General features: G+C 39.8%; 2 protein-coding genes across 3 annotated transcripts in view; both read left to right on the top strand.

Moving 5' to 3' along the window:
- Window positions 1-16,223, top strand: part of EXTL3 (exostosin like glycosyltransferase 3) — a 123,923-nt gene that overhangs the window by 18,160 nt on the left and 89,540 nt on the right. The window lies entirely within an intron of this gene.
- On the top strand, window positions 11,768-12,228 carry LOC130844855 (small nuclear ribonucleoprotein Sm D2-like). The gene has a single exon (XM_057721133.1). The coding sequence runs from the start codon at window positions 11,804-11,806 to the stop codon at window positions 12,158-12,160; it is 357 nt and encodes a 118-aa protein (XP_057577116.1). The 5' UTR covers window positions 11,768-11,803; the 3' UTR covers window positions 12,161-12,228.

Genomic DNA, 16,223 nt, shown 5'->3' with positions numbered 1-16,223 from the left:
GTGCATTAGGTAGAGTTCCCTGAGCTATATAGTATGTTCTCATTAGTTGTCTATTTTATACATAGTATCAATAGTGTATATATGGCAATCCCAATCTCCCAATTCCTCCCACCTTTTCCTCCTTGGTATCCATAGATTTGTTCTCATTTGTTCTCTACATCTGTGTCTCTATTTCTGCTTTGCAAATAAGATCATCTATGCTTATGATTCTTTCTTGACATCCTTGCCAACATTTTTTGCTCTGCAGTAGGAGCTATGAGAGAAACAGATTTGAGTTTTCCTCATTTTGTATTAAAATACTTAATTATCTCTGCAGGAAATGATCAGAGAAGGAATAAATGACAGCTCTGCTTAGAGTGTTTCTTTCAATCAATTAGAAATCGCAGCTGACTCCCTTCAGTGTTTAGAAGAGGTCACAGAAGAGTCAGGGTGCAGCTTTGAGAGTGGCACATAGCTGGGGACAGGGAGACTCCCAGTGGAATGGCCTTGACACTGGTCCTCCTACCAGGCTAAGGTGAAAGCAGCAGAGTTGGTGCCTCCTGTGTCTGTCTCCTGGTGTTGCATCATCTTCATTTCCTTGCTCGGAGTCTTTAGGAAAGATGCGGCTGCGCCAGCTCTTAAGATCCCTCTTCCTCTGCTGTTCTGCAATTGCCCAATAACGTGGAATGTTCATGTCCTCCAAAGTCATGCTGAATAATACTGCTAGAATTTAAAAAACTGTTGTTACTAAATATTACTAGTACTCAGAAAAGCACAAAGAATATCATGTGCTCACAATTGAGTTTTGCCAAATAGTAACATTTTGTCTTTCTGCTCCCGCTCCTTTTTTTAATAAAAAATATAGATGTAGCTGAAACCACCTGCGTACCTCGCCCCAATTTCACTTTCCTCCCTCCCTCCTGTCCAGAGGCCACCACTGTCCAGAATTATTACAGCGAGTACTTTCTACATGTAAATGCATAGATAAGCACCCTTACACGTGGTGCTCTGAGGCACATTCTTGTACCCATGTCCTTGTACAGGCATGCAGGAGTGTCTATAGGATGTTGCTGGGATATGGTGAATGGTTGTGAAACAGGAGAGAAGGGGGCAGGCACAACCTTTGAAAGAATGACATAGGCTGAGGGCATGACATAAACTGATTACAACCAAATGGGTCCAAGATGGTGGACTAGCTGACTTCCACTAGACCTTGAGCCTCAGTATACCCTCCCTGTAACACATCGGCACGCTAAATGACACGTCCACAGATGCCATGACAGTTCCAAGGCCAATCATAAGGATCAAAAAGTGGGCAGTGGTCCAATTCCTGGGAATCCCCGCCCCTTCCCAAAATAACTGAAATACTCCTCCCACTCATTAGCCTATGAAATTACGCACCCCTATAAAAACTGACAACTCCATACCCTGGTGCCCTCCTCACCTTCTGAGATGGCCCACACTCTGTGGAGTGTGTTTCTCTCTAAATAAATCCATTTATTACCTATCACTTTGTCTCTCACTGAATTCTTTCTGTGATGAGACATCAAGAAACAGCTTCATTAACTCTCGAAACCAGGTGTGTGATCTCAGTTGGAAGACCTTGGGTTTTCGCAGGGTTTGAGTCCCAGCATGTGGGTTCAAGTCCCAATCTAAGGTGCATGGTTTCAGTTGTACCAATTGATGGTGTGTATGACAACTTCTGCTTCTCCATGGCCTCAGCTTACTGCTGTCTGACTTTTAACATTTTTATCAGTGTGATGCATGTGAAGTAGTGTCTCACAATTGTATTTTCCTGATTACTAATGAGATTGAGCATCTTTTCATGTGTTTATTGGCCATTTGTGTCTCCTCTTTGTGGAATTATCTGTTTACATTCTTTGCTTTGCATCTATTGTGTTGTCATTTTTCTTCTTGGTTGAAGTAGTTCATTGTGTATTCTGGTTCCTAATCTTTTACCAGTCACTCACCATGCAGAGATCCTTTCCAAGTATGTTGCTTGTCTTTTACTTTGTTTATGCTATATTTTGATGTGTAGACAAGTTTAATTTTAATGTAGTCAACTATTTTGCAATCTTTATTATTCATGCTTTCAAGTCTTATTTTTTAAAATAATTTCCCCAACCAACTCCAAAATCATGTGTATATTTTCCTCTATTTTCTTTCTAAAATTTTCTAAAAATTTGATTTTGATTTTCACATTAAGTATAGGCTCCATATAGAATAAATTCTATGATTGTTGTAAGGTAGGGATCCATTTTTTCTTTTTCTTCCAGCCCCTTTATTGTATAGTCTGTTCTTTCTCCACTGATTAGTTATGTCTGTCTGATACCAAGTTTCCATACAGTCAGAGGTTTGCTTGGGGCTTCTTTGGTTGATTGACCAGTTATCTATTCCTGGGCTAATATCACACTGTCTAAATACTATAACTTTTCATGCATCTCTTGATGTCTCACAGGGAGAGGTGGCCTCCCTTGTTTTTTGTTTTTTGTTTTTTTTTTTGGTCAAAATTATTTTTTGTTATTCTTAGTTCTTCTGTGTGGATTTTATTTTATTTTATTATCTTATTTTTTAAAATGTATTTATTAGCTGTGTTGGGTCTTCATTGCTGTGTGCCAGCTTTTTTAGTTGTGTTGAGCGAGGGCTACTCTTCGTTGCAATGTGTGGGCTTCTCATTCCAGTGGCTTCTCTTGTTGTGAGGCATGGGCTTCTAGGAGCGCAGGCTTCAGTAATTGTGGCACATGGGTTCAGTAGTCGTGGCTCACAGGCTCTAGAGCACAGGCTCAGTAGTTGTGACTCATGGGCTTAGCTGCTCCACAGCATGTGGGATCTTCCCAGACCAGGGCTCGAACTTGTGTCCCCTGCATTGGCAGGCAGATTCTTAACCACTTTGCCACCAGGGAAGGCCCTGTATGGATTTTAGAATCAGCTTATCTTGTACCTTAAAAACACTAATCAATACATGAGCTTTCCCAGGCTTCATCTAGACCATCATGCTTCTGTTTGCTTTAAACATTGTAACAATATCCCTTCTGGTAAACTTTCACAACAGCTTCTCATTCCTATGTTCCCAGGTCAGTTAGCACAGATTACTTTTTTCTTTTTAAACATAATTGTGAAAAAATATATATAACAAAATTTTCCATCTTAACTGTTTTAAGTGTGTGACTCAGCATTAAATACATTCATTATGTTGTGCAAGTATCACCATTAGGGCAAAACTCTGTAATCATTAAGCAATAATTTCCTATTCCCCCCTCCCACCAGCCCCTGGCAACTATCATTCTACTTTCTCTCTGTGAATTTACCTTCATAAGATATCTCATATAAGTATAATCATACAATGTTGTCCTTCTGTTGTTTTTTTATCTTGCAATTACCATATAGTAGGTCCATATAATGTAATTATATAATAATAGTAATATATAGTATGTAATATAATTACCATATAATAGGATCTACTAGCCTCTTTTAAAACTTTAAGATCCATTATCGGATCTTAAATATATATATACATATATAATTTATATATGTATATATATATATATTTTACATCTGTCCTTTTGTGTCTGGCTTCTTTCACTTAGTATGGTGCTTTCAAAGCTCATTCATGTGGTAGCATGTATCAGAACTTCATTCCTTTTTAAGGATGAATAATATTCCATCACATGGATGTTCCACATTTTATTTATCCATTCATCTCATGTTGGACATTTGGGCTATTCCCCCCTTTTGACTATTGTGAATGATGCTACAGTAAACACAGGTGTACAAGGATTTGTTTACATCTTGTTTTCATTTCTCTTGGGTATTTATATAGGAGTAAAATTGCTGGGTTATAGGGTAATTCTATGTTTAACTTCTTGAGGAATGGCCAAGCTGTTTTTCACAGTGGATGCACCACCTTATATCCCCACCAGCCATGCCTGAGGGTTCCAGTTTCTCTACATCCTCTCCAACACTTGTTATTTTCCATATTTTTTATTAAAGCCATCTCAGTGGGTGTGAAGTGGTGTCTCACTGTAGTTTTGATTTGCATTTCCCTCATGATTAATGACGTTGAGCATCTTTTCATGTGCTTATTGGTTATTTGTTTATCTTTTTTAGAGGAACATCTATTCAAGTCCTTTGCTTCTCTCCTCCTTGCCCCTGCTTTTTACCGTGCCCCCTCCCCCACAACCTCTCCCACAATCAACAACCCATACCAGAGAGGTACATGTATTATAATCGATAAACCTATGTTGACACATCATTATCACCCAAAGTCCATAGTAGTTTACATTAGGGTTCATTCTTGGTGTATACTCTATGGGTTTGGACAGATGTATAATGACATGTATCCACCATTATAAAAGTATATAGAATAGTTTCACTGCCCTAAAAATCCTCTGTGCTCTACCTACTTATTCATTCCTCTCCTTTAATTCCTCCCATTGCCCATTTTAAAATCATGTTGTTTGTTTTTGTGTTAGTTGAGCTTTAGGAGTTCTTTATGTATTCTGTATATCACACTCTTATTGGATATATGGTACAAATATTTCCTCCCATTTTGTGTGTTGTCTGTTCACTCTCTCGGTAATGTCCTTTGGTGCACAGAAATTTTTAACTTTCATGAAGTCCATTTTATCTATTTTTTCTCGTGTTGTCTGTGCTTTTGGTGTCATATTTAAGAAACCATTGCCACATCCAAAGCCATGCAAATTTGCCCTTAGGTTTTCTTCTAAGAATTTTATAGTATTAGCTCTTAAATTTAGGTCTTTGATTCATTTTGAGTTAATTTCCTTATATGATAAAAGGCAAGGGCCAACTTCATTCTTTTGTGAATATTTAGTTTTCCTAGTACCATTTATTGAAGAGACTGTTCTTTCCCTATTGATTGGTCTTGGCACCCTTATTGAAATCAGCTGACCAAAGATGTGGAGGTTTATGTGTAGACTCTAAATTTTATTCCATTGCTCTATATGTCTGTTCTCATGCCAGTACCACAGTTTTGATTACTGTAGCTTTGTAATAAGTTTTAAAATCAGGCAGCATGAGTTCTCCAACTTTGTTCTTCTTTTGCAATATTATTTTGGCTATTCTGGGTCCCTTGAAATTCCCTATGAACTTCAGTATGGATTTTTCATTTCTGCAAAAAACACCCTTGGGATTTTAATAGAGATAGCATTGAATCTATATGTCAGTGTGAGTAGTATTGTCATCTTAACAACATTAAATCTTTCAACCTGTGAACATGGGATGCCTTTTCATTTATTTAGATTTTCTTTAATTTCTTTCTGTAATGTTTTATATTTTTTTCACTTGTGACTTTTTTTTTTTTCTGATAGTAGGAAGATAGTAGCATATCTCTAGAACACAAATAAGAGGCTTGAGATGTCGAGTCTTATAAATTTTAAATGGAGACAGCAACATAGTATTTACTTTTAGTACCAGAATTGGTTTCCCTAGCCATGAACTTTTAGGATCCTTGAATAAGGATAAAAAAAAAGAGAGAAACTTGTCTGGGTTACAGATTCTCAGGAGATTTTGTTAACCTCATCCTGCTTAGTAGGTCACAATGAGATTAGTTTACCCTATGTGGAATTTGACTCAAAAAAAAATCAGGAAGAGTTTGTTGTTGAATCCAAGTTCAGAATGGCAGTATCTTTTCTAATTCCATCTTCTGTCGTCATATTTACAGTACAATTTATATCATATAATAATTCAGGGCAAAATACTTTAGGTGTTTGACTTTCTGAATTCCTGTCTTTCTCGTACCCTAATTTAGTCTTAATCCTTCAAACATTCAAATTTACTGGCACATGCCACATACCGCTCTCCCCCATCATTAAATTCAACAATATGCTGGGAAGATTATTTAAGTTACTCAAACTTTACTAAAAAATTCAGGGAATTAACATTCTCAGACTTTTCTGTCTCCTTAAATAGAGTCTGGCAGTACTCTGTCTCAAGAAAGAAGGACTGCAAACCTTTTCCTTTAGATAATGGTTCTGCATCAAAACAGTGATTAGTAAGGAAAATGGAGAACTATTATTTAATCAGTCCTTTTAGACTTAGAGGAAAAAAATGGCATATCTTTGGAAGCCAAAGCAAGACAGGAAGAGGGATGCAGATTTAGCCTAGGCCATCCGTACTCCACTTGCATTTGTATATTGACCTCTGTAAGGTTAGCACGGAGTCCTCTAACATTAGCAGCATATATTGAAGTCTCTTAGTATCTTGGCACTTAAAAAATCTGTCACCTGGTTTAATCTTCACAATAAGTCTGCAAGACAAATATTATTATGCCTATTTTATAAGAAACTTGGCCTCAGAGGGATTGGATAACGTGCCATGGTCATGCAGAGAGTAAGTGACAGGTCTGGATTCAAACCAGAGCTATCTGGTTCTAAAACCCATGCTCTCCTCTTGTGATTTTCTTAGTCTTGGCTTCATTAATCTTATCTTTTGGGACTAAAAGTCCTTCTCTCCTGCATAGGTATTTGGCACAAAAGGGCCTAGGCATCAAATTTCTCTACTATGTGCAAAATGATTCACAATGGGGTCATGGTAGATGGAGGGGGGGGGAGTCAATGGAGGGTTGCTATTGACCAGAAACAATGGGAGTTGCTTGGCCATTGAGTGGGTGGGCAGGAGCAGGTGGTGTCAAGATGAGTCAGGATGCAGGTGTACTGAGAACCACTTTGCCTTTTTACATAATAAAAGGTTCTCTTCAGAGAAGCACCTGCCAAGTTAAAAATGCTTTTCTCTGAGACATTCTAGATCCTTGTTGTTTATACTTTCCCATCTGCGAGCAATGAGAAGGCCGTGACACGGAACAGTTTGGATTTTGCTAAGGTGAACAATGTTGAATTGTGTGTACCCTGAGGCTGGTGTATAGGAGCCAAGCTCTTGGCTCTGAGAGCACCCAGTCTCTTCAACTCACTGCAGCTTCGCTGCATAAAAACTTAAACAAGTGACTCCCATAAAGGTCTGAAATGCCATTTACATTTTCTCAGTTTTACGTTGCTCCTTCTTACTGGAGTGTAGTAGCCCTTTCTTTGTTTACTTATTTATTTTGGTCTGTACGGCACCCCCTGCGTTCTGAGAACCCTGCTCCTCCACTTCAACCACGTGATTCAGCAGGAGCTGCCATGTTCCTACAGCTGATTGGCCCAGGGTGGACACCTGACCTTCACCGGCCAATCAGAGACTCTTCTCAGGATTTTTGAACTTACAACCAGAAAAAGCTTGAGGCATTCTTTGTCAGTGGTGGTTCTTGACCTCTTAATGGTCATGTTTCCTGCTGTGTGGGGAAGGCAACGAAAATGGCTAGCAATGAGACGCAAAAGTGAGACATGGGCAGAGTCCTGATGGTGTGTGTGTCCTGGGTCTTGTTTTCAGGGAAGCTTACTGCACCTCTGTCTTCCTAGATTTGGTTGTTCAACCGTTCCTTGAACTCTGTCCTCCAGTATACTCCCCTTTCTGTCGTTTGGGTTTTTGTAATTTACAGTCAGAAGAGTCCTGACAAAAAGGGGAAAGTTTTGGGCAATAGTGCTGTTCCCAAGTTTGGGACTCAGGAAGGGTTTAGGATAGATTCCTTGCAAATATCAAGGTCTACTATATTTTTTTCCAAGCATTGAAGGTTTGCATGTAACTTTACTGACTATCCTTCAAATAAAACTGTTAAATGGTGAGAAACTTAGGCTCAGCTATGCCCAAACCTACTCAAGTAATTTGAATGTTAGCTTACTTTTCCCAGAATTACTAAGGACCTGAGGGAAAAATGTTGGCCAAGTTTCAAAATGTATCTGTTGAGTTTCTGAGATCAGTAGAACTATCATCAGCATTTGGGTTTAGACAGTGGAGGGAGGAAAGTGGTTTGACTTGCTAAATATTGAGTTTCAAACCCAGGGAGAGGAAGATAGCCGGGAGACACTGGCTATCAGCTGGAGAGCGAAGGACTAATGCAGGCATCTCTTTAATGACTGCACTTTCCTGCCCTGGAACCCTGGACAGTTCCACTCTGCCCAGCCTGACTAGGTAGGTCACACTGACCTACTGTCAGGTGGCATCTTCAGCATTATAGGAAGTTTTTAAAAATTATAGTATTCTTACATTTATTGTTCACAGCTGTAAAATTCTTATGCTGCCCATCTCAGTTTCCTTTATCTTTCAAAGTTGCTGGACTACATAAGAATAATGGTTTGGTTTTTAATATATATACCTCTCACATTGTATGCAATCGTCTTTGGTTTTTAAGAGTAATCTATACTCATTTACAAAAAAATTGGAATGCACACCAAAGCATAAAGAGCAGGGAAAAAAATCACCCATGATTACATGACTTGAAACCCGCCACATTCACATTTGGGCAGATTTCTCGTTGGTATCTTGGGGGAGTATTTTCCAAGCTTCACTTGGCAACCGACCAGATATCTGTCCCAGACTCTTTGACCTCCTGCGCCTCACTCTTCTCTTAATAGAAGTTTACTTAATTGACCCTGCCCTCCCCCTTCTGCCCTCCCATAGTAAAAATTAAAGCCAGCTGCTGGAGGATTCTGGTAACTGGTGAGGATGGAGGGTCATGAGCATGCTGGCCAGCAGGGGAGGGGAGGAGTGGGCTCTGGGCTGTGTGGTGAAAGAGAGGCACCTGGCCCGGAGGTGTTTCAGCTGGGCAGCGCCTCAGAAGCCCTGGGACATGACGGCACTGGCAGAAACAGCCCATTGCGGCCAGTGCACACACTGTGTGCTCTCTCAGTTTCCCTGCTGTTCGCAAAGCTGCCCAAAGCTTAAGTCCAAGCGCCACCCAGGGCCAGGAGAACTCCTGCAGAAACAGCTTCCTCCTCATTCTGCTCTGCCTTGCTGGGGGATGTTTTTTCACTATTCTCTTCTTAATTGTTCTGAATAGGAAGACATTCATGTGGTTCAGAATATATCTGTACATTTTAGACAGCAAGTCTTCCTCCCGCCCTTTGGCCTTCCAGCCACTTTTCACCCTCCTGCTACTCACTGCAGGTAATCAGCTTTTAGTTTTTGTGCATGTTCATCCAGAGTTTACTTATGAATATTAAAGCAAATGCAAATATATTCTGTATTCTCATTTTCCCCTTGTAAACAAAAGGATGCATTGTATACACATTTTCTGCACCTTGCTGGGGTTTTTTCTCCCACTTATCCTGGAGACTTTTAAAAATATCTGTGCATTGAAAGCTTCCTCATGCATTTTTATACTTTCAAATCTTCCATTGTGTATATGTAGCATTCTTTCTTTAACCAGTCCTCTCTTCAAGGGTATTTAAGTTCTTTCCAGTCTTTTGTTATTTTGAATTATGCTGCAATGAGTAACTTTGTATATGTTATTTCTTAAGTATGGCCGAAGGATAAATTTCCAGAAGTTAAATGACTGGGTCAAAGGAGATATTCAGTTGTAATTTTAATCTCTGTGCGCAAATTCCTTCCACAGGGGCTTGTACCAATTTATCCTTCTGCTGGGAAAGTTTGAGAGTACTTGTTTCTCTTGGGGAATTATTACACACTGCTTACATGTTACTTTGCATTGTTCTTCAGCTGTAATTTGGATGTTGTCCTCCCAATTAGATGGCATGTTTATTGAGAGCAAGGGCCAAGCATTTTATTGCTTTTGAATTGTCCGCATTTATAAATAATATAATATGGTACCCTAGGAGCACAACAGATTTGTTTCCAGTGTAATTTGGGAGAATAAGCCAATTAAACCTTAATGATAAGATTTATATACTTGGCTAGAGTTCAACTGAACTGATTTCTCGCCCCCCCGCCCCCCGCAAAGTAAATGAGGTTTTGTTTCAAGTAATTACTGAATGAATCCTGAGATGAGGTGTTATAGCAGATTCACTTGCTTACACGTGGGCTTCTCTCCTGGATTTGAGTGTCGTTTTACCAGATTCAGTCTAGTGACGCCTTGGCATCAGTCAGTTTAATTATGTGCCTGTCCCATCACTTCTTTTCCTCTACGTGTGCCAGTGCCTGCCTGCCCCACAGTAAGCAGGAGAACAAAGAGTTGCTTTTAAACTCTTATATCTACCGCATATGTAAACATTATGTCATTGTAATTTAATCTCCGTACATCCTAGTGACAAAAACGTACTCATTGTTTCTTTGTCCTCTCAGTATCTATTATGTTGGATTCCCCCATATGTTTCATCCTGTACTACTATCCAGTGGTCTTCCAATTTTTTGTTTGCATACACTTCAGAGGAATTTTGTAAAATTACATGCCCCCTCACACATTTACAGTCTATATCTAAAATTTTATTACAGGTTTGAATAGTTTGTAAAGGATATATTTTGTAGTATATTGCCAGTATTGACTTTAAAAAATAATTGTTGACTATACATGTATACATATATGTGTGTATATGTACATGTGTCTGTTAAGCTCTTATACACAGAAAATATTTATCCGTCATATTGGGTTTGGGTTGGCCAAAAATTTCGTTCGGGTTTTTCTGTAAGATGTTATGGTAAAACCCGAATGAACTTTTTTGGCCAACCCAATACTAAGGAAATATCCCTCTATCCTTTCTTTTCTTTTTTTCTTTTTGCTTTTTTTTTATATTTCAATTTTAATGGGGCAGGTTTTTCTCTATTTGCTTGGGTTTTTTTTTTAACATACAATAAAATCTGTCAATTTAAAGTGTAGCATATGATAAATTTTGGCTACTGTATGTAAGTGCATAATCTCACCACAAAGTATTCATGTTGAGGTTTTATTATCATATATATCATATGTATATATCATTATATGATATATATATCATATATATAGACTATATAAATGGGTTCTAGGACCCCCCTGCAGATACCAAATCTAAAGACGCTCAAAGTCCCTTATATAAAATGGTGTCATGTTTGCATATAACCTAGGCACATCCTCCCTTATACTTTAAATCATCTGTAGATTACTTTTTTTTTTAAAATAAATTTATCTATTTATTGGCTGTGTTGTGTCTTCATTGCTACACACGGGCTTTCTCTAGTTGAGCGAGTAGGGGCCACTCTTCATTGCAGTGCACGGGCTCCTCATTGCTTCTCTTGTTGCATAATACAGGCTTTAGGCATGCGAGCTTCAGTATTTGCAGCACATGGGCTCAATAGTTGTGGCACATGGGCGGCATGTGGGATCTTCCTGGATCAGGGATCGAACCCTTGTCCCCTGCATTGGCAGGTGGATTCTTAACCACTCTGCCACCTAGGAAGTCCCTCTGTAGATTACTTATAATACCTTGTACAGTCTAAATACTATGCAAATAGTTGTAAATACAATGTAAATGATATGTAAATAGTTGGCAGTGTGCAGCAAATTTGAGTTTTTCTTTTTGGAACTTTCTGGAATTTTTTTTTTTTTTGGTGTATTTTCAGTCTGCAGTTAGTTGAATCCACAGATGCAAATCCGCAGATATGGAAGCCTAACTTTGTGTGTATATATCCAGATATATCAATACATTGGTAGTAATATATTTTTATTTCTTGTAACCTTATGTCTTATGACCATTGAATAATTTCTTTTGATGGAGCTTTCATTATAATTATTAGTAATACACCTGGTCAAAACAACAATCTATATTGGAAATTAGTAAATATAAAGTTACATTTTAGAGGAACTATATCCTTTAATGAGCGTGGTAGGCTTTTGTCACAGTTAGTTTATATATCTGGGTTTGGTTATTACTCTTTGCTAGAATGGGTCAAAGGTCACCATCAATTCTATTTCTCAATGAAAGCGCAGAGGAATCTTGTTCATATAAAAAGCAGGTGGGAAAGATGGTAGTGACTTGAAAACGCGGCCACCACCACTGCCACCATGAGCCTCCTCAACAAGCCCAAGAGTGAGATGACCCCAGAGGAGCTGCAGAAGAGGGAGGAGGAGGAGTTTAACACGGGGCCACTCTCTGTGCTCACACAGTCAGTCAAGAATAACACGCAAGTGCCCATCAACTGCCGCAACAACAAGAAGCTCCTGGGCCGTGTGAAGGCCTTCGACAGGCACTGCAACATGGTGCTGGAGAATGTGAAGGAGATGTGGACCGAAGTCCCCAAGAGCGGCAAGGGTAAGAAGAAGTCCAAGCCAGTCAACAAGGACCGCTACATCTCGAAGATGTTTCTGCGTGGGGACTCGGTCATCATGGTCCTGTGGAACCCACTCATCGCCGGCAAGTAGGACCCTCCTCCTTGCCGTCAGAACTTGCCCCTTCGTTTTGCAAAGACCTGCCCTTTGTGCTGGGAATAATAAAACCGTGTGTTTTTTCTAAAAAAAAAAAAAAGCAGATGGGAATGGAAAGAATTTTGTTACAGCACTCACAGATAATTCTTTGAACTCATTCTGAGTGCCAAATCCTTATTTTGATTTACCGTCAAAAATTATTTTTCATGTTCTATCCTTTTGCAACTCTACTAGGCCTCCTTTGGTTCTGTTGAAACCTCCTGACTTGCACAAGCACATTTTATTCCATCTCTACAGTCATTTGTTGCCTCTGTACCAGCATTAGTTTTTCCCATTCTCTTTCTGTTTGGTGCCCAGGGAAACATACCCTAGTGAGATTAGGATGGGTGAGAGATGTCCTCTGCTTTTGTGACGCAGAAGAAGGAATACTGGGGAAAGGGAGAGTTTGTTCATCACAGGCAGGATCTCAAGCAGATACATTGTTGAATTTATCTTGAATATCTGGAAATCAGTTCTCTAAAACCGCTGGTGCCTCCTACCATGTAGAGAGTGTTTGTATGCTCCCACTGGCAACCCACTATTTGTTGAAACCCCCAGTCTCGCCCACTGTGCAGGGTGGGCTCCTTTCTCAAGCCTCCCCTCAGTGGAACACATTTTGGATGGAGGTCTGGTTATCCCCTGATTCCTCTCTGTAACTGGGTTGAGGAAACCGCTGTTACAAGCTGGTCCCAGGACCACAGATACTTCACCTCAAGATTCTCCAAAAACTTAAAAACACAGACTCAAGAATTTGGCTGCTCAGTGGATAGGAGTTATGAAGAGAATAGACTCCTGGGAAAAGAGGAAGAAACCAAATGAGAAAATATTGCCATCTCCTTATCTTTTTAAAATACCAGTGGGTCCTTGACCTGGTGTTAGCTCATTTGTCTATATCTTAACACTGTCAACTAATCCATTTAAATGGATTCTCAAAGCTGATACTCAGTAAAAGTAAAATTCCATTTTATAGCATCTGTATTCTTGTTTAAGCCATGGATATTTTCAGGAGGGTGAGTTTGACACGTGCATTATGCATATGATAGATATGTACCTAAAACTGATACAATGTTATATATCAATTATAGCTCAATTGAAAGATAAAATTATGACAGATGTTCTGTTGAGTGATGGAAAAACAGCTCACCATGAAGCTAAAAAACAGTTTGGTGAAATTTGGTGGAAATAGAGTTGCTGGGGAAAAAAATAAGAAAGAGTCAATTGCATAAGTCTGCTATAAATTTATGAATATGGGCTTTTCTAGGGATGCTTACCAAAGAGGCAGAAGCCAAATAAGTAAGCTGTAGGGCTTTAATGCTAAAATATGAATGTTTATTTTGTAGAAGGAACTAGCTGTACAGTTTCAGGTCAGATACTCAACACCTTCATCTGTGATGGAATGACCATTCATAAAGATGCAGTTGATGAACAATTGCTGAGAGAACAAGCAAAGAGAAATGAACCAGGATTTGGCTGAGTGTCTTAGTCTGTTCAGGTACTGTAACAGAATACCATAGGCTGAGGCTTATAAACACCAGACATTTGTCTCTCATAGTTCTAGAGGCTGGGAAGTCCAAGATCAAGGCAATGGCAGATTCAGTGTCTCTGAGAGCCCACTTCCTCATTGATGCTGTAACTGCATGGCAGAAGGGGGCAAGGGATCTTTCTGGGGCCTTTTTTTTTTTTTTTAAAGGCACTAATCCCATTCGTGGGGGCCTCACCCACATGACCTAATCACCTCCCAAAGGCCCCACCTCCTAATGCTGTCACAATGGGGATTAGGTTTCAACATGTGACTTTTAGGAGGGGACACAAACATTCAGTCTACAGCAGTGTGTTTGGTAGCTTAAACAACAGAGATTTATTTTCTCACAATTCTGGAGGCTGGAAGTTGGATATCAGAATGCTGGCATGGTTAGTTTCTGGTAAGAGCCCTCTTTCTGGCTTGCAGGCAGCTGTCTTCTCATTGTGTGCTCACATGGTCTTTCCTCAGTAATTGGACGTGGAGAGAGAGAGAGAGATGCCTGTCTCTTATTCTCTCCCCCTTTTTTTTTTTTGGCCATGCAGCAGGTGGGATCTTAGTTCCCCAACCAGGGATGAAACCTGTACCCCCTGCATTGGAAGCACAGGGTCTTAACCACTGGACCACCAGGGAAGTCCTCTCATTCTCTTTTTATAAGGCCACCAATCCTATTGGATTAGGACCCTACTTTTATGACCTCATATAACCTAAACTACCTTCTCAAAGCCCTATCTCCAAATACAGTCACACAGGGGTGTTATAGTTTCAACATGTGAATTAGGGGGGCACCATTCAATCCATAGCACCAGGAGTGAGAATATGGGGTTTCTAACCCAGAACCTGCTGCTAAGTGGCTGTGATCCTGAGGGACATGTCCCTTAATTTTCTGGGCTTCAGGGCAAACATTTGTGATGATGGGTAATGGGGGACCCTTCCATGGTGATACAAGGTCCTGAGTTGAGGACCTTGGATTTTGTTCATTGTATTGTTTGCTCTGGCCAAAGAGGGGACCAATATATTCATTAAAAAAATAATAAACCCTGAAAGAGGGCCAGAGATTTTTTAAAAAATAAATAGATTTATTTATTTAATTGGCTGTGTTGGGTCTTTTTTTGCTGTGAGTGGGCTTTCTTTTAGTTGCAGTAAGTGGGGGCTACTCTTCATTGTGGTGCGTGGGCTCCTCATTGCCGTGGCTTCTCTTGTGGAGCACGGGCTCTAGGCGCGTGGGCTTCAGTAGTTGCAGCATATGGGCTCAATAGTTGTGGTGCATGGGCTTAGTTATTCCGCAGCATGTGGGATCTTCCTGGAGCAGGGGTCGAACCCGTGTCCCCTGCATTGGCGGGTGGATTCTTAACCACTGTGCAACCTAGGAAGCCCCGAGTGCCAGAGATTTTAAGGCATAAGCAAGAAAAGTTTATTCTTCTGGAGAGCCTTGTGGATACCTAGGGTTCTGTAGTACACCAGCACCAAAAGTATGACAAAAATCTATGTGAGGTTGCAGCAATTAAAGAAAGGAATAAGCCCAAAGTCTGAGGCCGCGTTTGGTGACTGATCTTGCAGCCAGCACCGGGGCACAAAGAAAGGGCCAACGCTCACAGAAGAACCCTGAGCACCTCATTCATGAAATCACCTGCCTCAGCTTTGTGTAACCCGTGTCACACTCCTCTCAGATTTTTTTCATTTTGTGTGAGCAAATATCTGAAATGTTTTTTCAGATAGGTTGAGTGTTGTAAACTACTTGAGTTTTTACAGGTGTGAATACTGTATTTTGAATGATTCTTTATAGAATTCAGAGTTCAAAATATTCTTTCCCTCGCAACTTTGAAGACATCACTCCATTTTCTTATAGCCACCAGTATTGTTGATGAAGTCTTCTCTTTGTGTGCATTTTTCCCCTCCCTCCCTGGAAACTTTCAAAATTTCTGGAAGTCTGAAATTTCACAAGGATGTAAGTGAGTTGGATCTTTGTTCGTTCAGTCTGCACAGCAGTCAGTGGGCCTTTTAATCTGAAGACTTGAGTCTCTTTTCAGTTTAGGGACATTTTCTCTAAGGTCTATAATGATTTCCACCCTTTCCTTATTTTATTTTCTCCTTTTGGAATTCCTGTTAAAGAACGATTGGGCCATTTGAATGTCATCCCTGAGTCTTATCTTTTCTCCATATTTCCATATTTTTGTCTTTTTGCTCTTTATATTAAAGTTTTCCTTTATTTTCAGATCATAGTCTTTGCCTATGTACCTTCTAATAAATTCAATCCATCTATTGGATTTTGCCTTAATTACCAAGCAGTCTTTTTGTTGCTGCTGTTCTTTTCTAGATAAGTTTTCTACAGTTAGCTGGAGAGCAGAAGCTGAATTTGCTTAGGGAGAACAGTGGAGGTCTTGCCCTCCCCAGCTGCTCAGAATGCTATTCCTTAAGGAATTACCCGAGTGATGGTCTGCGCTGCACTTCTGCACTTTCTATCTTTGCCACCCAGTTTGAAGCTTCCATGGAATTTCTTTT

Source organism: Hippopotamus amphibius, chromosome 2 (genome assembly GCF_030028045.1).
Source record: "Hippopotamus amphibius kiboko isolate mHipAmp2 chromosome 2, mHipAmp2.hap2, whole genome shotgun sequence".
Taxonomy (NCBI): Eukaryota; Metazoa; Chordata; class Mammalia; order Artiodactyla; family Hippopotamidae; genus Hippopotamus; species Hippopotamus amphibius.
Note: the sequence above shows the minus strand (reverse complement) of the source record. Positions and strands in the feature narration are given on the sequence as shown.